Source organism: Paramisgurnus dabryanus, chromosome 17 (genome assembly GCF_030506205.2).
Source record: "Paramisgurnus dabryanus chromosome 17, PD_genome_1.1, whole genome shotgun sequence".
Lineage (NCBI taxonomy): Eukaryota > Metazoa > Chordata > Actinopteri > Cypriniformes > Cobitidae > Paramisgurnus > Paramisgurnus dabryanus.
In genome coordinates this window covers 36,131,059-36,155,009 of record NC_133353.1, presented here as the reverse complement: position 1 = coordinate 36,155,009, position 23,951 = coordinate 36,131,059, and the positions used below count along the sequence as shown (strand labels likewise).

At 38.0% G+C, this 23,951-nt stretch overlaps 1 protein-coding gene across 2 annotated transcripts in view; it reads left to right on the top strand.

Annotated features, from left to right (window-relative positions):
• The window catches only part of numb (NUMB endocytic adaptor protein), a 67,803-nt gene extending 45,639 nt beyond the window's left edge, over positions 1-22,164 (top strand). The window contains exons 2-11 of one of the 2 annotated variants that reach the window (XM_065267523.2): positions 93-232; positions 5,626-5,700; positions 11,882-11,914; positions 13,476-13,550; positions 15,958-16,098; positions 17,041-17,245; positions 17,733-18,026; positions 19,360-19,503; positions 20,065-20,208; positions 20,289-22,164. In XM_065267523.2, coding sequence (XP_065123595.1) covers positions 107-232; positions 5,626-5,700; positions 11,882-11,914; positions 13,476-13,550; positions 15,958-16,098; positions 17,041-17,245; positions 17,733-18,026; positions 19,360-19,503; positions 20,065-20,208; positions 20,289-21,022 — 1,971 coding nt within the window. In that variant the 5' untranslated portion in view covers positions 93-106 and the 3' untranslated portion in view covers positions 21,023-22,164. The remainder of the gene's footprint in view (positions 1-92; positions 233-5,625; positions 5,701-11,881; positions 11,915-13,475; positions 13,551-15,957; positions 16,099-17,040; positions 17,246-17,732; positions 18,027-19,359; positions 19,504-20,064; positions 20,209-20,288) is intronic. The other variant, XM_065267524.2, reaches the window with a different exon arrangement.
• The last annotated feature ends 1,787 nt before the right edge of the window (positions 22,165-23,951 follow it).

Sequence of the window (23,951 nt, the reverse complement as noted above, 5' to 3'; positions counted from 1 at the left end):
GCAGTCAGATTTCTTCCTTTCCATGTGGCTGCTTCTTGTTTTCTGGCTGTTATCAAGCAATAACCTGTCCATGTATTTCTGTCTGTGTGCAGGAGGAAGTGAAGCGATGAATAAGCTACGGCAGAGTTTCCGGAGAAAGAAAGACGTGTATGTGCCGGAGTCCAGCCGGCCGCACCAGTGGCAAACGGATGAGGAGGCCGTGCGAGTTGGAAAGTGTAGCTTCGCTGTCAAGGTAATAAACTCGCTCGCAGCTGTCAGTCATCTTCACACTGCTACTGACAGACAGTACAGGAGCTTCTTGTTAAATATGCCAAAGAATGCATTGAAATAATCTGTTAAATTATTCTCTAATATCTGCATAAGCAGGTATGTGGCTTTATTAAGTGCAAAAATGATCCAGAGTCAGTTTTACATGTCCATTTACAAACCTAGGATTTGGCTTTATAATGAAATGGTCTATTATTACCTTATTTGAAAGGGTCATGAATAATTATGTTGAGCTCTGCTCTGATTGGCTGTTTCTCAGAGAAGCTCCTTCAGTAGCTCTGTGTGTGTAAACAGATCTTATGTTTGAGGAATAATCAGTTGTTTGGAGATTTTTAATGGACGCTTCTGAGTGGTTAGTTACTTAGTTTGTGTTTTTTTCAGTATGGACCTGCAAAACTTAAGTCTCAGTTAACATCAACAGTACAACTTAGCCTAAACTCTAGCATATAGCATCAACTAGCATATAGTACTAACGCAGCAGTAACAACTTTGTTTTTAGCATTGTAAGTAATTTGATGTTGGGTATTCATCTCGACTGTAACGTCACAGTTGGTGTGAAATTGGTCTTTTTTTAGCAGTCTTTCCATGCACGGGGTTTACATAAGGAGGAGGAAACAATTGTGTTTGAGGCTCACGATATCTCATTAACATGTACACAACTCTTATTATTCATCTATACCTACATAAATACAGTTTTACTTTCTACGGCACCTTTAAAACAGTCTGTCACTTACTAATTTGCTGAACTGTAAATAATTTGCTCGTCGATAAACACAGGATTGGTTTGATTTTGTTATCAAGCTGTAAATTGCAGCTGACACAGATGTATTTCATTTAACATATCATTCATCTACCCACAATTCCACAGAGAGAGCCGCTAGAAACCACATACTGAGCATTTGGGCTTCACTTGTCTTAAAAAGGAGGGGTTTCTTCACCTCCCTGTTTTTAATCTGTTTATCATTCCTTCACACTAAATTGATGGCCTGTGGTGAGTTTGAGATATTGTTCAAATATTACAAGGGAATACAGTGTTTGTTTTTTAAATGAAGCAACAAGAATACTTTTGTGTGCAAAATACATTTTATTCCATATTTTATTTTGTTCTTTGTCAGTCTCCAACGCACGTTCACGAGAGCCCCACAATGCATGAGGGTGGGGCTAACTGTGATGCTTGTGTATGTTGCTGATGCAGTAGGGGAGAGCGGGGCACAACTTTATGCTTTTTGGTTTTGGCTCAATCATTCAAAAAATATTTGAATTTGATTAATTATATTTTTATACAAGCAACACACAGATCTCTGCTACAAATAAACTTTTGAAGTTTGTTTCTAGTACTTAACATTCTTGGACAATTACACCAAACGTGACAGAAATGCAAACGTTACAACCCATAGGTGGGGTTAATCGTAACAGGTATACAGGGGGTTAGTTGTAACACTTTAAGTAAAAATTAAGTTTGTGGGCAAATATTTCAATACTATTGTGTCTATATTCTTGAAGTGGATATTGTTTATATATCTGTCTATAATAGACAGGTATCCACACTGTATTCATTCATACAGCCCTTTTCTAACAATAGTTCAATTATAAATGGATACAAATGTCTAAATATGTGAAAAAAAGCAGCACAACTATGACATTTTATATATGTGACCCAGTCTGTAATAACCATACTTCAGTTTCAAAATCAAATTCTGAGATAATGAGCATCAAAGTCTGATTTTAGCCATTAATTTCATTGTGATTTCAACCTTATTCAATCAATATTAAAGATATGATCAAAAATAAATTTGACACACGATTTTTGTTAAAACAGGCACATTTATTTTGTTGGCAGCCAGCAATCATTTGTGTGTAGCCTATTTAAAACAATCCAAGAATTACGCTAACCTTAGCTGTTTTCATATCGTAAGTGGTTTTAAAGCCCACCAAAAAAGTTGCTAAGAGCTGCAGACATATTTCAAAACGATGGTATGTTTTAGTCAATAAGACACTGATTAATATGACACAGCATTGGATTTGGTATCTTAAACACCCAACTTAGAAACAGAAAAAAACATGATGAAAAAATTAACTTACATGCCACCAAAACACTCGTTCATCAATAACTCTCTGGAAAAATATTATACATTTCCAATAATGCGGGAGATTGTCTTTTGGCAGCGTGAAAAAGATACCGGAAAAACAAAACGCTCAACTTTGTGCAACAATGTAAACAGTCCGTGTTACAACTAACTAACATGGTTAGTTTTGCCCCGTGCACCCATATACGCTGTTTTGACGAAGAACATTTGCTGTGCTGTGTTGGAGACTGACACAGAGGAGAAGAAATGGAAAAAAGTCATTCTTTTTATAGTAGTCATATAGACTATATTAATGATGTATTTTCTACGTTTATGGGCCTTGAAAAGTGAGTTGTTTTGCCGTCAAATTTGGGGTCAGAAAGCTCTCAAAATTTATCAGAAATATCTTAATTCGTGTTCTGAAGATGAACAAATGTCTTACAGAGACTTGTATAACATCTTGTAAAATGGGCAAGTGTGTGTGTGTGTGTGTGTGTGTGTGTGTGTGTGTGTGTGTGTGTGTGTGTGTGTGTGTGTGTGTGTGTGTGTGCGTGTGCGTGCGTGTGCGTGTGTGTGTGTATTTGTGCGCTCAGCAGTGAGTCTCTGTGTATTTTACAGTTCTTTTGTTTAGTTGAGGTGCTGGTGAGGCCGGTGACAGCCCGTGAATCTGGTGTGTTTTGGTGCATAAAATCCGTGCAAGATAAACAACAGATCGTCTCCTCTATAGGCTTGGGAACCGAGCTCAAGTTCTCATTCAAATCTCGTTTCATTTAAAAAACACAAAACCTCAAATACTTGGCCACAGTCAGTGTCTGCTTACAGGAGCGACTCCAGTCCTGTCTGTATGATCGAAAACCAAAGTCAAACTCTGTGTCAGTGACTAAAGTAAATATCAGAGACCGGAAAGTCTTATCACAATTGTCAGGAGATTATTTAATAAACAAGTCTAATTGAGTTTTGAAGTAATATGTCATTTCCGAATCAATTCGGTTCACTTAAAGGTTAAGCTGTGCTGAGGACTTGCTTGTCAACATGTAGGCAGTGGAGAATCTGCGTAAATGACTCGATGAATAACTCTTTGCCCATTTTCTGGTTAAATTATAGCTCTGTTTTTTATACAAAAGAATGGAAAACTGCTCTCATGGTTATAGACGGCTGGTTTTCTCATTTATACTCAATAACTGGTTAAGATCCAGGTTATAAACCCTGTCAGATGTAGGCTATACCTTAAAACTTCATTTGCCATCTAAATGGAAAAAAAAGTCTAAGCTTCAGTCAATTATCTGTCTATTGAACTCAAGGGGACAAAACTCCCTCCACACTTCCAATTTGAAACTATTTTATGTGTTATTTCAGTATAAAGTATGCCCGTCACTTTGAAAATGTACCTCTCAATGGTTGTGGAGGATTTTTTTCATTACTTAATGCATTACTTTGCTTCAGACTAAAGTGTAATTTATAGTTGTGCGTTTAACAACGCATTCGTTCTACGTGGACCACAAGCACTGTGATTGGTCCAATAGATCCCCTCCCGACAATATATGCGTCGCATTTCTTCATAGGCATTTCCGCTTGCGGAATTGATTTAACTCAAACGGCAACAAAAGTCACTGTCTATTAACCTCCATCACTTCTCAAATCATATACAACAAGCTGCTACTTCTTCGTTTGATGGGTTTACTGGCCAAGCTGCTTCTTCTTTGGCTGTCGCATTGCTATTGTTGGTTACACCCAGCGTGAAAAGTGAAGCCAAAACGTCTCGATCGCCCCCCAGTGACTGGTCCCAGTATAAACTCCCAGGTCATAAACTCTGCCTCCCCCATGTTATTCAATGTGACTTGAGACCAACTAAACAATTTAATTACACTTCAATTATCTTTTTTTGGAAGGTGGTTTCTGTCATTTACTGTAGCTTTTATCAGGCTGATGTAAATACAAGTGTTTGTTTTTAAAATAAGTTTGTTTTTAGTTAGTTATTTCATGCTATAAAAATGGTGGTGTGACGTCATGATTGACAGCTGTGATATGCGTATTCTGCGAGGGTGGGTACTTGATTTCGAGGATTTACTTCCTGCTCACTATTGCATAGGACTGGTCCCGATATCGCTACTGTGCAGACTCAAGACCCAAGATGTCAGCGTGCCTATTTTTAAGACATTTGACAAGTTGGGTGTGCAGTTGCAGAAAAATGATCAACACCCATGGAACATTTCTCAACCAATCAGAATAAAGCATTCAACAGGCCTGTGGTATAAAAGACGATAATTGGTCCTATGGTGCATAGAGCAGGGTTCCCCAAATCTTACCCTGGAGGGACGGAGCACTGCAGAGTTTAGCCCCAATCCTGATAAAACACACCTGAGCAAGCTAATCAAGGTCTTCATGATCACTAGAAAATCACAGGTGGGTAAGTTTGATTAGGGTTGGACCTAAGCTCTGTAGTGCTCCGGCCCTCCAGGGTAAGATTTGGGGAACCCTAAAATAGAGGACTGGTAATGAAATGAAAGAAGGTCAAAGGAGAACAAAGCACCTTTTAAGTCCCCACAGCTTGAGTCTTCAGCATCTGATACAATGAACACCACTTGTGTTTTTTTTTTGCATGCCACATGACTGGTTGTGTTGTACCAACTTTGAATATGCCGATATTTAAGTGAATTAATAATGTTAGAATTATTTATTAGTTAGCATTTTGATTGGACTGCATTGGAAAGAGCATCCCGAACACTCTCCTTTTTTATAGAAGAAACAAACCCAACAACGGGCAGTAAATGGAAAAAAAATACTTCTCAATAGTCTTTTATGAAGTTTGGCTAATAGTTCTCAATATAACCATCTGATCTTTATAAAAAGTTGGTCAAAAACACTGTCGATTGCTGTAATTTCCAAAGCAGGTGTACATATGACACGTAACACAAGCCCGGCTCATATTTGCCTCTGCTAGTCACATGTTGACAATGGCTCAGGAGCTCTGGTGGTCTAAGACCAGTGTGTTTTACCGGGAGAAAGGGCAGGACTTCCTCTCCGCACAATAGCTGCCGCCTCCTGGCCTGACCTTGGCGCTCCCAGGAGGCTTTGAGGCGAGACACACTGATGTCTTCTGTGAGAGATGAGTGTCGTGGGTAGGGGAGGGCGCCGCTGTTTCCGCACATTGAGCGTCTGCGACCACTGGTCTAACTGGAATTGTTGGGAGTATGTGACCTCTTCCTGCTGGAACAGGAAAGAGATTGAGTCTCAACAGTCTTAACAGTGTCAAACCTAATCCTGCTATGTCTCTGTCTGTGTCTCTTTGCAGTATCTGGGACACGTGGAGGTGGAGGAGTCTCGTGGCATGCATGTCTGTGAAGAAGCCGTCAAGAGACTGAAAACGGTAGGTATCCCAACCTCACCCTAGACATTTATTCATCTGTCACAGATCAAGTGCAGGGTCTTTTCCTTTGTACTGTTTTCATCTCTGAGTGTCCTCTTCCTCCACTGACGTCACATTTCTTGTTCCTACACGACACACAGCTTGCGGTGGACAGTAAAGGATCTATTTAAAGTGTGCCTGTCTTTTCCTGCTGTTTTCCTCCTCTTCCGGTCATCTTTGAGCTGTATGGCCATAAACTGCCAAATTTGGGCTGGTTTTGGATGGTGGTGGTTCTGTGAATTTCTCTTACAATGGGTTCACACCAGCTGCATTTGAGGGGTTAAAATCACATCTACCGCAGCTAGTTTGCCGCTTGAACAGTTTACTCGCTTCATTTGCATGTGAAAGCCGTGCGTGAAATTCTAGTCATCGAGACATTCACGCGGAAATTCGCGTCATGGGAGGGGCTTCTGCGACTCCGCTTGCTTTCTGTAATAACGTCACTACTAGAGCAAGCTCCTGATTGGTTAATGCGGCGCATATTTCAACTCGCGCGTTTGCCGCGGCAACTCACCATTCAACGCGAACTAGATGCGTTAATAAGGCGGAACCGCGTCTACCGCGCTAAATGCCTCATTCGCCCCGCAAGGCCTCCAGACGCGCGTCGACGTGTTTTCACATTGACTTAACATTGAAATCACTTGCGCTTGACGCCTCTACCGCGGCTGGTGTAAACGCAGCATTAGGGACGGCCCTTTAAATAACAGATTTTTTTGTCTGCGCATTTATGAGTAAGAAACAACGTTATAGATGTGACATTTCTCTGTTATGGATGTGTGAATTATGAAACCTACACTTATTTAAGTATGGAAAATAATTAAAAAATATTTAAAAAGTTTTTGATTAAAAACTTAAACAGAGACCTTGCACTTTTAAGTCACCAAAAGTTGACATCTTGAAATATCAGTACGGTTAAAACATTTGGTAGAAACGTTTTTAACTGGGTGGAATTTCTCAGGAACCAATTGTTGTAATTCGTCATATCAGGTGTGTCAGACACTTTAAGAGAGAGACTTTTACCGAACACAATGTAGTTACAGAGTAAAGTATTTTGGCAAACTGAGTTGTTGTACATGCCAGAGACGTCGGTCTCTTATGTTAGTGGTTGCTGACTCAATGATCTCAGCTTTAAGAGCTCGTTGCGCAGCCAGTTTTTCCAGCCCAGAACCAACTTCACTTTGGTTTTTACTGGCACTGTGTTGGGGGAAAATGGGCAAAGATTTGTGACAAGACCTCAAGATCTGGACCTCTTCAATCATGTCCCCATCCCAGCACATAAACCCACCATCTACTTAAATGGACAGATGTTAGTTTCCTCTCCCGACAGGACAGATGAAAGGCATTCCAGATTATTCGCACCTCCACCCGGTTTAAGAGCTGGGATGTTTGTCACTAGTGATGTCACAATATGAGTTTAAACGGTTGAACAGTTATTGACTTAAATCACACTTGCTCTTTGATTATATGCATTTTTTTATCATCGAATATTGAACCCCCAACAAGTATAACTGTTATTGCAGCATTGTTAACATGCATTCCTACTTTAAACATAACATAAGCTGAAAGATTTAGGAAAGTTCTTATATTTAAGTAGGTGCGATAAGTAGACACCAACGTTTTTGCCAAAAGTGTGCACACCCTGTCAATACTTCCCGGTCATTTCTCAGATACACAAAATCAAGTAGTGGATTTAATTTGCTTCTTCAGTATACAGAAGTCCAGATGAATGCTTTGTTCAGCAATGCTTCCTTTGTGAGATTAACTGAACTGAAAGTTCAAGCTCGGCATGCATGCACCCCGCCTTACCTAGAAAATCACCTTGTGATCTTTGATGCCATAGTAACAACTTCACAGGAAGAGGGCAGGGCACACATGTGGCGTAAGTACTTAGACGTACAGATTTAAAAATAAACACATTCTTTTGTGTTGGATTTTAAAGAGCACCTATTTCATTGCTTAAAAACAATGTTATTTGGTGTAATACAATGTGTTTTCGTGGTTTATGGTTCTTGAAAAGCCCTGTGTCTCTGATTGGCCAGCTAATCTGTACGTAAAATGTGATGCTCCTTTCCATGTTTAAGAGATTCGCTCACAATGCAATGCTAACAGGAGTTAACTTACAGGCTGTGAGTTTAAAGCGGGAGAAATTATGATAATTCCGGTCTTGTCTACATCATTAATCCAAGGAAGTAAACTGTTGCTTACAATCCGTGTGCTTGTTGTAATCCAAGAAAAGAGACTTAAGTTGAAGACTATAACTCGCATCATTGTTTACTTTGGGGTTTGTACCTTTGCATATTGTTAACATGAACTAATACACACTTACACACCAAAGGAAATGTAAAATCGTGAATCGGACAATAGGTGCTCTTTAATTCAAAGTCTTAGTTTAACAAGTATGAACATTTCAATCACATGTAATCGTGAATTCAATTGTGCTCGGTACATCACACATTAGATCAATAGACGGAGAGAAGGCGGTCTTTGTGGCTGCTGGAACACATTTGACCACATGAGCGCCTACACAAAAAAGCAATCTTGTTGAATGTGTTTTTGACTACCTCTGAATGTGCTCGAAAGTGAAAGAGCTCAAAACAAAGACCCAGTTTACACATTTATTTATTAGCTTCATCCACTTACATCACCAGGTTTAAACAGGGCCTTAGATTAAGCCAGGATTAGGCCTTAGTTAAACTATGACATTTAAGTAGTTTTTATAAATTAAGATTAATCGCATACAAAATACAATTTTGTTTTTGCATAATATTTGTGTGTTCACTGTGTGTATATATTTATATATAATGTATTTATTTATTTAGATTTTCATTTATTTTATATTATGTGTAAATAATATTCTTACATTTATACATGTATGTATGAATTTATATACATAATAATTGCACACAATACACACATAAATATATTATGCAAACTCAAACTTTTATTTTGTATGCAAGTTATTGCCATTTAATCTTTTGAGGCCTGCTGTAAACTGAAGTAGTTATAGGTCAAGAAGTAACTTGACTCCATGCAAACTCTATTTGGTCACTAATGAGATTTCCTCTCTGTCACCCGTGTGCATCTTTATTGACGTCATACACTTGACTTGAGTTTGTTGTTTATCATTAGTGTGTACGCTGCACGTAATGTCCTCAAAGTTACAACAATGATAAATTTATCACCACAATAATAAATGTAACTAACCTTCACATGCAAAGGGCTGTTTGAAGATCTAATGCCCTCGAACTTCCATGTCCATGTATTTGGGGAGAATTATAAATATATACCCTGAGGCAACGTTTCAAATCTAGTCAGCTGCTTTGTTATCTACGGCCTTCACAGGCAGCATACTAACCAGACTGGATCCTGTTAAAATAATCAGCAGTCATGGATCTTAGCGGTGATGAGGTCATGAATATTAATTTAAGGTAATGCATAAATCATGTTAAATACTATTGCATAGAATGTAAATTGACTAGAGGATATTTGATGTAAATTAAAAAGCCTAATAAATACACAGTACACACAAATATTTAGTCCATTTTTAATTAGATTTTAATTGGAAACCATCCAAATCATAAATTGTTCCCTTTACTTTCATATTCTCTCTAAATTTTTAACTAACCTTGTTATCGTGCATTCTGGGTTTGCATAAATTTGGGATAAATGTGCAGGATATATTATAATCTGGGCTGATATGAGGTACCTCATAGGCAATATAAAATTGTCATGTTTATGTTTGTATCATGCTGGTGTTTTATTCAAATACTGTCTAGCTGATCGGTTTACTGGGTTTGCGAGCAGATCTCAACTCGTCCTTTGAGTTTCTTAACTATCAGAGCAAAAGAAGTTTATTACCATAAACTGTGAATTTAAATGAAAATAATAATAAAAAAATGTGTTTTTTGCATGGCTCGAAATTAACATTTTGTCATTAGGTAGCAGTAGCACTGGTGCTCCCAAATTTAAAAGTTAGGAGCACCAGCTAAAATTTTTGTGCATCCAGGAGCACCAGAACTTCATCATCTTGAAGATTAAAAGCTTAAACAATCAAACCTGATATTAAATTATTTGCCACACACTTGACTTACAATATGCTTGGCCCATTTAAACAAGTGCTTATGATTAAACGTGTAGATTCATGAGGCCTTATAATAAACATTTAATGTTATTTTAAATTATTTATTTAAAATTCAGTTATTGTAATATATTATAAATTATAGTTATAACAGTTATACATTTATTTTCAAACAGCATGTTTAATAAACTCAATGCATAAAATGTAATGATTTATCTTTTCTAAAATAATCAAATAAGAACAAATTACTTTTCTTAAAAAAACATGGCATTTTTAATTTTGGTCAAAGTGCTGCATAACAGAACTTTGTTTGAATTAAAAATTAAAGTACAAATCTTTTGAGTGTAATTATATTACTTAAGATATAAAAATACATTTAAATAATTATTTTTATTTTTAAGATTTTACTATACAATAGTAATATATCTTTTTGAACTTCATTACATTCAACAGACTATTATTTTGATGGGTTGTCAGTTTGTATTTGATGGTCACATTTCTGATTGAACAATGAAATCTGCGTGAACTTTGACAGCAGCTCTGAATATGAAAAATTTTGTTGTGCCAGTTTTACTACATTAACATCTTATGTTAAAAAATTTTTAATGCATTAAACAAATGTTGGTTCCTTTGACTGAAATAAAGCCGAACAATTATATCAAGCCATCTCAAGATCCCCTTTTTTGAGCTGTGTTGCCCAGCCCTACTCCCATATTTCTTTTTCCTTGTTTATTTCCTCTTTGGTTTCACTTCCTGTATTTGTGTTCTTTTTGTTCTCTTCCTCGGTACTTGTAGCATCAGTAGCTGTTTTTATCTCCATGCAGCGCTCCTTTCATTGTTTACATTATGTACTGATGGTAATGCATTGTGATGTTTTCTTCTTTTAAGCAGGTTTGTTCACATGAGTGTCTCAGTCCACTTTGACCCCTTGAACCTGTGTTTCTAACCCAATGAGCATTGCTTTTATGAACTCTTGCTAACTCTGAACCTCTTAACTTCTGCTTGGTTCTGTGAAACACCTTTAACTGAAGATGTGGGCTCGGTGTATAATGGTTATGATTACATGAACTGAAAGCTGAACCTCATTTAAGAGGTTTGAGGTTGAGATAGATGAGGGGAAATGAGCCTTCGGTTAATGTTACAGTGACCACATACACACCGCTTTAATAGTGAAGAGCGAGTCGTCACACACCATTATGTTCTTGTACGGAAAACCAGATTCACTCCCACTTCCACAAAAAAATATCGGCACTTTGTCAGCATATCAGAAACACGATGCCAACAACTACAGATGCATTTCATTCAAACAATTCAGTTGCATATCATTGCATACAATAATAAACTGTTTGGGTTCAACACATATAACAGGATTATAAAGTTGTAGTGTGTATGTGGCCAGCGTGTTTCTGAACTCTTCACACACACATCTTCTCTCAGATGATTGTGTTGGATGCGTGTGGAAGGAGTTTTTGTTAATGATCCACTTTAGGAAGTCATGTGATGTCATCAGAACCAATACTAACCACCTCCTGCTTTCATCACTAACATATGATGATGACATGAAGCGGTTCATCTTAGTTCTTGACCCACAGCACTGCACGTTTGGGCTTTAGCACACAAGATAATACAGACTTAATAAAAACGTGCAGAGCTGTGAGTCCACCGGAACGGAGAACCGCTGGTTTAAAGGGTCAGTTCAACTACAAAATAAAAGTCTGTTATTATTTGATCACCCTCATGAAAATGATGACAGAGTGTGTTTTGGGTGAACTGGTCCTTTAAGACTATCGTATGAAGTAAACTCACATAGTGGAATAATAATAAAACACCTAGAGCATTAACAAACACAATGATGGCACAAGTGGTGAGTCTGATATCTGATTGGTGGGCTGGAGTTGTGATTTCCCCATTCATGTTTCACAACCCTGTCATTCCTAACCATTCAAACCTCTGAGACCAAAGTACACCATCACAAACTCACAAAACATTGTGCCTGAGTTAATCTGTAACCCTCTCCTGCGTTTTCCTCCCATCCCAACATCCCATATCAACCCTCCATTCCAGGACAGAAAGTTCTTCAAAGGCTTCTTTGCAAAAGTAAGTGCTGCTGCTGTGTGCATTTATGTGTGCAAAACATACTCTACGCAAGGACGTTCATGTACGCAAGTAGATTTATGTGATTACCAAAATGTGTAGTACTGCAATTTCTAACAAGGATCCATTGCATTCTCAGTGTCACCTCAAGAGGCGCTATAGCAGAGATTAGTTTAGGTGTAACTTTAAAGGTGCCGTAGAATGTAAAACTGTATTTATGTAGGCGTAGATGAATAATAAGAGTTGTGCACATGGTAATGACATATCATGAGCCCCAAACACCATTGTTTCCTCCTTCTTATGTAAACCTCATGCGATTGGAAAACAGACCAATCTTAACATAACACCAACTGTGACATTACAGTCAAGATAGACGCCCACAACATTAAATTGTTGTTACAATGATAAAACAAAGTTGTGACTGCTGAAACGTCCATTAACAATCTCCAAACAATTGATTATTCCTCAAAATCTGATACAGACTCAAACATAAGACCTGTTTACACACACACAGAGCTACTGAGAAACAGCCAATCAGAGAAGAACTCAACTTTATTTTTCATGACCCATCCATATAAGGTATATAGACCATTTCATTATAAATGGACATGTAAAACTGACTCTGGATCATTTTTGCACTTAATAAAGCCACAAACCTTTTGTGTAGACATCAGAGAAGAATTTAACAGATTATTACAATGCATTCTTTGGCACCTTTAAAGTTTAAAATCAGTGTAAGTGTAAAATTCCTTTATTGTCAAGGGAGAAAAGACCAGACATTATTTAAATTAAGAGTTTCTCTGGATTTACAAATCCTTGGGAACTTTTGGGTTAATGAAAGTACACAACTGCATTAAATGTATATAAGACGTAATGTTTCTTACAAAAATTGTGGCTTTAAGAGATTAGTTTTAGCTAATTTTATATTTTTTTTGTTAAATAAAAAAAAAAAACAAGACATGATCTGATGATGAAATTATCTCTGCATGTAGACGCGCTGAACGCTTTTAACGGAAACGACTGAGCCGTATTGAGTAAAATGCGGAAGTAGTTTTGCAAGTAATCCATTGCTCCATTAATCTGAGGTTTATTGTCGCCACAGGCTCACACGTCATGTATGGGATGCATGCCAACAGTTTTTGTTAGCGTACTTGCGTATAGTATGTTTATGGCCTATACATGTGCAAGTGTTTGTTTGCTTTCCTTTACACTAATAGCAGTTTGCTCTTAAAACACTACTGGATCAACAGGAGACATGAAGACACGGGACAACTTGAAATAATATTCCTCGTGTGTGTGTGTGTTTGAGTGTTTTACTTTCTTCACTTTTTTATTACGAGTAAATCACTATACAGTTTTAGGAATTGACGGAATTGAAGTCTAATGTAAAGTTCTGCTCTAACAGATCAAATTTCAAAAAATTTTGACATTTCTATTTTCAGGTGTTGTTTGTAGATGAAAATATTTTGTCTTAGGGTGGAGGACATCAGCAGAGTACAGTCAGCTCGCTCTCTCTCTCTTTCTCTCTCTCACTGTCTGATTGTCTCTCTATCTCTCCATACAGTCGGGTAAGAAGGCCATACGGGCGATGCTGATGGTGTCTGCGGATGGCTTGAGGGTCGTAGATGACAAGACGAAGGTATTGACCTCTGTCATCATCATGTCATTGTGTTTGCTGTAATCACAGACCTCAGTACTGCAGTGTTCATGAGTCAAAACTAAATCAGATTTTTAATATTAATGATCACTTGTTGAATTTTAATATTATAGCGGTTTGGTAAATCTCACAGAATCTGTGAAAACACAGCTGTGAATTTATAAAATAATGTTTTTATGCTCCTGTATAGCTAAGTGGTAGATCATTGGATTAGCAGCGCAAAAGGTCATACATTCGGATAACAACATGGACGTAGTGCCATGACATCAGCCATAGGTCTATGAAGAGTTTTTTTAAGATGGGTAAATGGGTAAAGAGGCGGGACTTGGGTGAAGCTGAGGTGGCTGGTTGCTGAAACCACACCCACCTAGCTCAACAGTAGTGACAACAGTGGCAGTTCACCCGTCACTCAAGTGGCCACGCCCTTAATTATGCAGAACTTTAAAGCTTAATATTATTTAAACGGAGGAGTTACAAAAAAAATAATCCCCCTCACAGTTGTCACAAAGGGCAAAATTAGCTATACAGACCAAAAACACTTTTTGTACCAGGCTGTAAACATATTATTTTCTACTGTAAAGTTGGCCATTTTAACATGAAGGTCTATAGGAGTTGACTTCCTCTCTAGCAGTTAGTCAATTAATTGCAATTTAAGTCACTTTCGTATTGGCTTCATTAGAGAGATCGGAAGGTTGCCCCGCGGTTCGGACCAAGGGATAAAATAAATACAAATGTATACTGTCACTTTGGTTTAAAGCATCTGCCAAATATCTAAATGTAAATTAAAATGATGTATTGTATTATACTAATGAGAATTATCACTGAGAATAATCAGAATTACAATATTCAGGTATATTACAGTAATGAGAAATCAGCCTAATTAGCATATACATAATATCACAATGTAAAAAATTATAATGGTCTTAAAGGGATAGTTCACCCAAAAATGAAAATTCTGTCATAATTTTCTCATCCATTCGATAAAAAAAAACTGAATAAATGATGGTAAACACACAGCTGATGGTAACCATTGACTTCCATAGGAAAACAAATATTATGGAAGTATTGTAATTAGGGATGCTTAACGATTAATCGCGATTAATCGTTAGCAGAATAAAAGTTTTTGTTTACATCATATATGTGTGTGAACTGTGTATAATAACTTTTTATAAATAAATGTACACACATGCATGTATATGTTTTAGAAATGTTTACATGTGTATATACATTTGTATATTTATGTATAATTTATATTATATATAAATATAAATACTTAATATATAAAAAACATTTCTTAAAATTATACATGAATGTGTTCATATTTATATATGTAGATATTTATTATACACAGTTTACACACATATGTGATGTAAACAAAAACTTTTATTCTGCTAACGATTAATCGCGATTAATTGTTTAGCATCCCTATTTGTAATAAATGATGAAGAAGATTTTTTGATAATTGATGGTAAGCACACAGTTGAGTTGACAGTACCCATTGTTATCCATAATATTTATTTTTCCTACAATGGAAATCAATGGGTAGATGAGCTATGTGTTTACCATCATTTCTCAAAATATCTTCTGTGTTCATCAGAAAAAAATTATTCATACATATTTACAACATGAGGAAATGATGGCAGAATTTTTATTTTTGGGTGAACTTTAACACAGGTTTTGTAGGTGTTACACACATCCTATGTTTTAGGAGCAGGTGAATGAAGCCGAACTCATGTTCAGTTTTTTCTGCCCTCTGCTGGTCAAAGTCTCTTACTGCTCATCATATTGACACCAGGCTTTTGTGACCCTACCCTGTTATTTGTGTCATTTAAATCATCTTGCTTAATGTAAAGAACATTCTTTGAAAATATAACCTTGATATCTTTAATATAGACTAAGATGTTAATGATTGAAATCAAACATGATGTTTCTTAACTCATTATGAAACAGACAGGATCACATTTGCCTAAATATTAATTGAGGACATTTTTTTATTTTTGTGGCTCAACGTGAATCCTCCACATCACCACATGAGTGGGTATCCTGGATTAATGTCTAATAATAACTTTTTCACTTTGTAAAGACTTAAGTTGATTGAAAACCTGAGGGTGTTTGTGTGTTTTTTTTAATGTCACTCAACAGTGAAGAGTTTAACAGCAGAATGTTAGAAATCCTAAAGAAGTTACCGCCCAATTGTGGAGTATTCAAAGCCAGCTGTTACTCAGAAATGTTTCTTTTGGACTTTGTTGACAGCACAGAGTCAGGGAGTGAAGTCGCATTATGCATCATTTTATTATTCTGTAAAATAAACTGCAGGGACTTCACACAAACAAAATGAAGCAGAACCTCATATGCGTTATGACGATAGTATTTGCTTGCTTGTTTTCAGGACCTTATTCTGGACCAGACAATAGAGAAGGTATCGTTCTGTGCACCGGACCGAAACTTCGAGCATGCTTTCTCCTACATCTGCAGAGACGGCACCACTCGCCGCTGGATCTGTCACTGTTTCATGGCCATCAAAGACTCGGTGAGACCTCTCATTAAATTCAATCTCAACAGCACCTGTAGAGAAGAGCTCAGCTCTTACCAAACACCTCATCCAAACTTAGATCTTCTGATTTATGTGTGTTTGATGGAGGTCTTCAGGAGCAGGATTGAAACATCTGATGTATTCTGACCTCTGATTGAACCCAAACCTGTTAATCTTGTCTGTGTCCTTTCTCTAAACAGTGTAATGGTGATCTTGTTAGCAGTAAACATTCAGATGGTTTTTTACAACCCAATGTTTCTTCAAGGCATGCAGTACAGTTTTGAAGAACCATCAGTAGCTGAATTAGGGTTGCAAGTTGCATGGGAATATATGGGAATTAACGGGAATAAACTGGGAATGTGAAAAAACTGCAGAGTTGCATATAACAGGGAACCTAAATGTAGTTAAAAAAGCAGAATATTTTTTTTTAAACGAAGCTACTTACTGCTGTGTGTTTACCATCATTTCTCAAAATATCTTCTTTTGTGTTCATCAGACAAAAGAAATTCATACGAGAACAACATGAGGATGAGTAAATGATGACAGACTTTTCATTTTTAAGTGAACTATCCCTTTAAGCAGGGAAAAACTGGGCCAGCAGTCAATTATAGTGTTTAGAGCTCATTATTCAGAAGTGTTTAATCACCGAATGTTGTTTTTGACCCATCAGAGTCAAGTATCCCAGAGAGCCGTAGAATATTAAAATTATAATATCACACTTCAGCCGTAAATCAGCACAGATGATGATCACAGTCATTCTGATCTATGCCAAAAAGCACAATTACACAAATATGACAACAGAAAGAATATGAAACAGTAAATTAATACCTAACAGTGTCCCAAAAACCATGTGTGTGAAGCTGCTGTCTTATGTCATGGATTAAAGATCTGCTAGATGATGTACAGTAAGGGTATTTAGATGTGTGCTTTGTGTTTAAGGGGGAGCGTCTCAGTCACGCGGTGGGCTGCGCGTTTGCCGCGTGTTTGGAGAGGAAACAGAAGAGGGAAAAGGAGTGCGGGGTCACCGCCACCTTTGATGCCAACCGTACCACTTTCACACGGGAGGGCTCCTTCCGCGTCACCACGGCAACAGAGCAGGCGGAGCGAGAGGAGGTCATGCGACAACTGCAGGATGCTAAGAAAGGTGTGTGAGAGAATGTGAGGATAATGTAAATAAAGTTGGGCTGTCAAAAGAGTAACTGCATACATAATAAAAGTTTGTGTTTGCTTAATATATTGGTGGGGGTATTGTGTAAAAAAAAATTATATATAAATATACACATTAAGAAAAAATATATTTTTATATATATATAAATGTAAGAAAAATGTATGTATATACATTTTTTTATTTATATATCGATATATAATATGAAATATATCAAATTCTAAAGAGATAAATATATAGACATATATTATGCAAAAAAAGCTTTTATTTTGTATGTGATTAATTGTGATTTAATCTTTTGGACAGCCCTAAAAAAAGCCTCAGTTCTAACTAACAGAGATTTTCTTATAATCAGGAACCAAAGTGTCACAAAATCACAAATATTGTGTCCTGACAGACTCTTTCAGATTTTAATTTTGCACACAAGAAATTATTTTAAACCTAACAGGCCATCTTCCTTTCCCAGACTCGGAGGTGATGTTGAGCAACTCTTCTGGCGGTGTGATTAACCCATCGGTCTCCCTCGTCGGATCCAACGGCTCGTCCTCGTCTCCTCCTCTGTCCACAGCGGGTCCTCAGGATAACAACCCTCACGCCATCCCTCGTCGGCACGCCCCTGTGGAAGTGATGGCTCGGCAGGGATCGTTCCGGGGTTTCCCAACGCTCAAAACCTCGCCTTTTAAACGGCAGATGTCACTGCGCATGAATGAACTGCCATCCACTGTGCAGCGCAAGTCTGATTTCTCTATCAAAAACACTGGTGAGCATTGATGTACACATTGCAGAGGTCACATTATGTGGTGTGTTGTTATAGTCCTTGCTGTATATCTTATAGTCCTCCGCAACGTTCTGAAATTATATCCACTTCGATTCAAACTTTGTTTTGTAGATCATTGTTCATTTTATACTTTTATCTATGCAAGAAAAAAGATTTGTGAAATATTTGATTCTGAATCCAGGCACACAGATCGCTCAATGCATCATTGCGTTTGTAGATTGTTTGCCCATGGCGGTCGGTGACTTCTTTTTTGAGGGTGCACGATGCAAATCTCGTCAAAAGATGCATTTAGCCCGTCGGTTGTGGCTTGTCATCTCAAAATATGTGTTTGGTGCGTCATGTGAACCCATGTGCATCATGCATCATGTCAAAATATGAGCATGCTGCAGACGCTCGGAAGGAGTTTATGATAAAAGAGACGCTCGCGTTTGATGATTTAATGATTTAACGCGATTATGCTAACACATGATTTAACGCATAGTCAGCCAAAGTCCGCATATATATGCGGGGGACGCATTTTTTCAAATACGCAGCACTTTCCCCAAATAAATTTTACAGATTTCCGTGTGAGTTCATAATCTCCGCATTTTCATAGCAAAAATCACTTATATCTAAAATTAGCTTTTACCTCACACAAGTACAGCCATGCCCCGTGTTGCCATGGGAATGTTATGAAGTGACATGATTATGTGACGTGAACATCATTGAAAAGATGCAAAAGTTTTTGCACGTTCCCGCGGTTTTTGCACGTTCCCGCGGTTTTTGCACGTTCCCGCGGTTTTTGCACGTTCCCGCGGTTTTTGCACGTTCCCGCGGTTTTTGCACGTTCCCGCGGTTTTTGCACGTTCCCGCAGTTTTTGCACGTTCCCGAAATTTCATTGTATAAAATTGCATAAATATCCTGCGTATTCCATTGCAACTTTTTAAGAAAACGTGCCGCAAGATCAAGGATTTTTGCCCGCAACAAGACTGATAATCTGTCTTAAGTGTTAAGTTAGTGTCTTTTTACACTAAAAAAAGTATAGTGTCTAATAAACGTCTCTTTTATCATAAACCCTTTTGACGCATGTGCAGCAGGCTCGTATTTTGACATGACGCATGATGCACATGGGTTCACAAGACGCACCGAACACACATTTTGGATTTCCGCTCCTCGGAGGAGAAGTCACCGGCCGCCACTGTTGTTTGTCATTATCAGACTCGCTGTAATGTCAGTGTAATTTGATATGTAATGTACTTTTTATTCTAAATAAACATACAGTTTCTTGTTTACTGTATCTAACATTTTCCCTCCTTGTGTTGTTTGGTTTGTCAGTGATGGAAGTGGAGGGTGAAGGTGACAGCATCAGCTCTCTCTGCACTCAGATCACATCTACCTTCAGCAAACCCACAGAAGATCCCTTCTCATCCGCACCCATGACCAAACCTGTGTCCTCACCGCAGTCGCCCTCTGTTCCAGGTCAGCTGCACTCTTACACGAATCCTCAGTTTTAGCAGTCAGATGGATTCATGTTTTTGGCATCATTGTGTTGAGAGAATGTTAGTCGAGCAGCAAAAGCATTCATAACCTCATTATTAGTCTGAATATGATTTCACCAAGGATGACGTCATCCTGAATATCAATCAACCAATCAGATTGCAGGATAGGTTAGAGGCTTGTGTACCATTCTTTTCAATCATCTGATTTGGGGGTTATGGTTTGAGTTGACAAAGATCCAGTTGATGGCAGAGCTAATTAACTACAGTAGTACTTTTACTTTATGTGTGTGAATGCACGCACAGATTTGGAAAATGATTGGCAGTATGAAAGAACCCAAAATCAAAAGATCCCGGATGCATTTTTCTATATTTTCCGTAATTACTTTTTGCAAGTCATCCTTGTCCAAGGTGTGCAATGTTTTGCATCTCACTAGAATAAAAATAGTAATTAAATAAATAAAAATGGGTGCGTGCCTGTGTGCACGATTTCTGATCTCTGCTTTTTGTGTCTTTCTACAAATGCTGTCGTCTGTTGCTGTAGTGAATGGCACAGCTCCTGCCTTCCCACCACCCAGCGTCACCGTAACGGTTGCTAACTCTCCCATCCTACCACCTCCTCTGCCGGTCCGAGAGACTAACCCCTGGGGCAAAACCCCAGCACCGGCCCCTACGACGGCACAGACGGGTGAGAGCTCGGAGCTTGCTAACATTCTGTTATTTTTGTGTTATACAAATAAAATCATCGTTTTGATGTTTTCTCTGTAGGGGTTGAATGGCCGAATGCCGCACCTGCAGTCAACTCCAATCTTTCCCCATCTGTGACCTCTCACAAGCGCACACCATCTGAAGCAGACCGCTGGCTGGAGGAGGTGACCAAGTCTGTGAGAGCCCAACAACCTGCCGTCACCGAGACGCCTCCTGCCGCAGTGCCTGCTCCTATGGCATCAGGTCCTTCTGCACCCTTCATGTCCACCTTACCTCCTGCGGTCCCCGTCGTGCCCCCGCGCCAACCCGCATTTCACGCACAGGCCCCGGCTTCTTTCCCGGTGTCTAACGGGCTCCCGTACGTCCAACCGAGCTTTCCGGTGGTCGGCATCACACCTTCCCAGATGGTGGCCCATGTGTTTGGTTCTGCCACACAAACTCAACCCATCGCGGCGGTGCCCGTCCCAGTGCCCCAGACGCAGCCTCAGTCATCACCCTTCTCCACCCCGCCATTAGCTCAGTTCGAAACCCAAAGCGCATGCAGTGCATTCGGCAAACCGCTCTTACCTCCGCCGTCAAGCGCCACAGTGCTGCAGCCGCCCAAAGCGAGTGCCGCTATAAACGGCGCTAACAGCTGGCCATCACCCGTGCAGTCTTCAGCGGCACAGCAGCCGGTCGATGCTTTTGAGGCCCAGTGGGCCGCCCTGGAGAGTCGATCGCAGCAGCGCACCGCTCCGTCCCCTACGAACCCCTTCTCCAGTGATCTTCACAAGACCTTTGAGATTCAGCTTTAAGGACTCACAAACCAACACTGAAGGACAACACGTTGGATGTTTAGTGGAGGGACAACAAAAGGGGGATCGGCCCCGCGAACCACTTCAGCTCCATATCTCCATATCTTTGCTTTGTTTGTCTGTTTTACATCCGTGACATGACCAGATAGAGACGAGGGGGTGGATGGATGGATGAATGTTGAAACATTTTTAAAACAAATCTTTAAATGCCCTAACATGACCCGATATTGTTCAGTACTCCCGTTACACCACTAACTCGCCTCACAGCGCCCCCTAGCAGCAGGCTGGATGACTGCTCCCTACCTGAAGGACGAGGCACTGAAGATCTTCGAGGTTCTTGTAGAACTTCACAATTCGAAGAGGATGAATGCCAAAATCTTTATTTTTATGCATTAAGTATATTTTAAATAGCTTTGAGATTTAACAGAAGAGCTGTAAATAATCTTTCCAAAGGTGCAGGCTTATTTTGTGTGCATACTGGAAAAGAGCATATATATATATATATATGTTTGTGTGAAGGGACATTTTTAATTTCTTGTCTCTTTTTCAGTTTTAGTCTTATGGCCACCTCACATAGTTTGGATGTTTTGTATGTAGATAATCAATGTGGACCCAGCGCTGGGTTTAAAGACCTTTAAATCAAGCTGGTCCCAGACAATGTTGTTATTTTAACCTTTTTTGTTACTCATCAATACTTTTATTTCTTTTACTCATATATATATATAATAATTTTTAGAAGGTTTTTTTAATGAATTTTAACACTATTTGACAGTGTCTGTCAAGCCACTTTAATTTGTATTTTATTTGGATAAAGAGAGATATCTATTCATGATAGCACAAGCACTGTAATCATTGATCATTTAGCCACTTAATGTGGTCTTTGGCATTGATGAGCTTCAATCTCTGTCTGTAAATGACCTGTGGCTCCAGCCAAAAAATGGTTCCGGTTAGATTAAATATAAGTTTTTTATTATTTTTTTCCACTCGTCCGATCAACCCTTTTGTTTAATCAAACATGAAGATGATTTGGTCCTGTTTTTAGGTTTTGATTCCATTTTGTAAGTATTTCATTGTATTCCAATTCTTTACGGAAAAATTTAATCTCAAAGATTGAATAAAATGTTGGTGATAGAGGAAAACAATTCAGTGTGCTCAGTTAATTCACACTTTTTTTAACATTAAAATATGAAAATTCTCTCATTATTTATGTCACCTCAGATATATATCACATCATTTTCACGGATAAACATTTTATATTAAAATGCTGTAATATTAAGGACTCATTTAGCAATCGATATATTGCGCATACATTTATCAGGGTTCCCACGGCTCACAGAATTTCTGGAAAATCGTGTAATTTAAAAGGTCTTCCTGACATTGAAAGTTAAGGAATTATATACTTTTTTGTTCAAGTCAAGGAATATCAGGGATGATTTTTTTGTTGCTTTAATGTTATGTTTCCATTCATCAAAATGTAATCCGCTTGTTAACTTGTGACACAAGGAAAACCATTTCCGGGTCCGAACCGTTGCTTATTTCAAGTGAGACTACAATTTAAACAGCTGTTTATTGGCATTGTTTATTAATCTTATGCATTTAAGCTACATTTTTATAAACTCACGGTCTACATTATCCAGGCTCACGGCAAATTTCAGCTTATTAGTTAGTGAAAAGTCAGGGGATTTGAGTGAGTGGGAACCCTGATTTATCATACACATCCGCACATTAAGTTTATATACCTATAGGTGTCATACATAAGTGTCCCATTTCACCCCATGTGCTTTCCTGAGCTTCTTAACCCTGTATAAGACGATAAAAATATTAGTTTGTGTTCTGCTGAATAAATGAAGCCATATACATCTGAGATGACATGAGGGTGAGTAAATTATGAGGTAATTTTCATATTTGGGTGAACTATTTCTTTAACATGCATGTTTCATGAACTACAGAGCTGCTCACCTGTGTTCCTTGTATAAATGCTGTGGTAACAAACAGTGGCTAAGACAACACTAAAAATGAGAAAAATAGCTTTAACTCTTAACTGGTGCTGTCACATGAGTGGGACACCTGAGTTTATTTTAATATTTTGCAAAATGTAAATTTTAATCTATCACAACAAACTATTTATCGTTGGAAAGGTCTAAGAATGTAGTTTTCATATTTCAAAACGTTTAAGCAGTAATAATAATGCAGTGACAGTATTTATTAATTTGTGACAAGATTATGCAGCTAACCGTTGACACCTAGTGGTCGTTGTTGGTAAAACCACTAAAAGTGTAACACAAACCTAATAATTTAATGTATAAGATTTATTGATACTTTATTGCATTATTTGTATTTATTAAAATAAATGTAACTGCTATAACAATTTTCTATTTTATATTTTCACCTCCTTTAAAGTGTCTTCTTTGAAACAAGACTAAGATTAGGCTTCTAAACAAAAAAATTGCAGTGTTATATTCATTTGAAATTGTACGTCACCTTTTCACCCACCCCACACTTAAAAATAACTGCAACAGTTAATGGATTAAAGTGTGGATTTGAGTTTCTGCGATTGATTTTGATTTATATTGGGCGGAGTACTGCAGGAAGTAATCTCTGACGTCACGCATACGTCAAGGTCCGTTGGCTTCAGTATGAAGGTGTGGCTAAAAAAAATGAAGGTGTGGCTAAGCGAGACTTCACTGGAAGAAGCAACAAGATTCTCGTGAACGCGCACTCTCAGTGATGATGAAAGCCAGCCCATAGAAATCCGACTCATTCTTACTGAAATAAAACATAAAACTTATTCCCATTAATGTCAAAATGTATATGATAAAATTCACAGATAGATTTTTTTTACTACATTTGAATATAATCGATCAGTTATTTCTATTGATCTCTTTTATACGTTTCTCCGTGTCATTTAGGTTTTAATTGAATTATTATT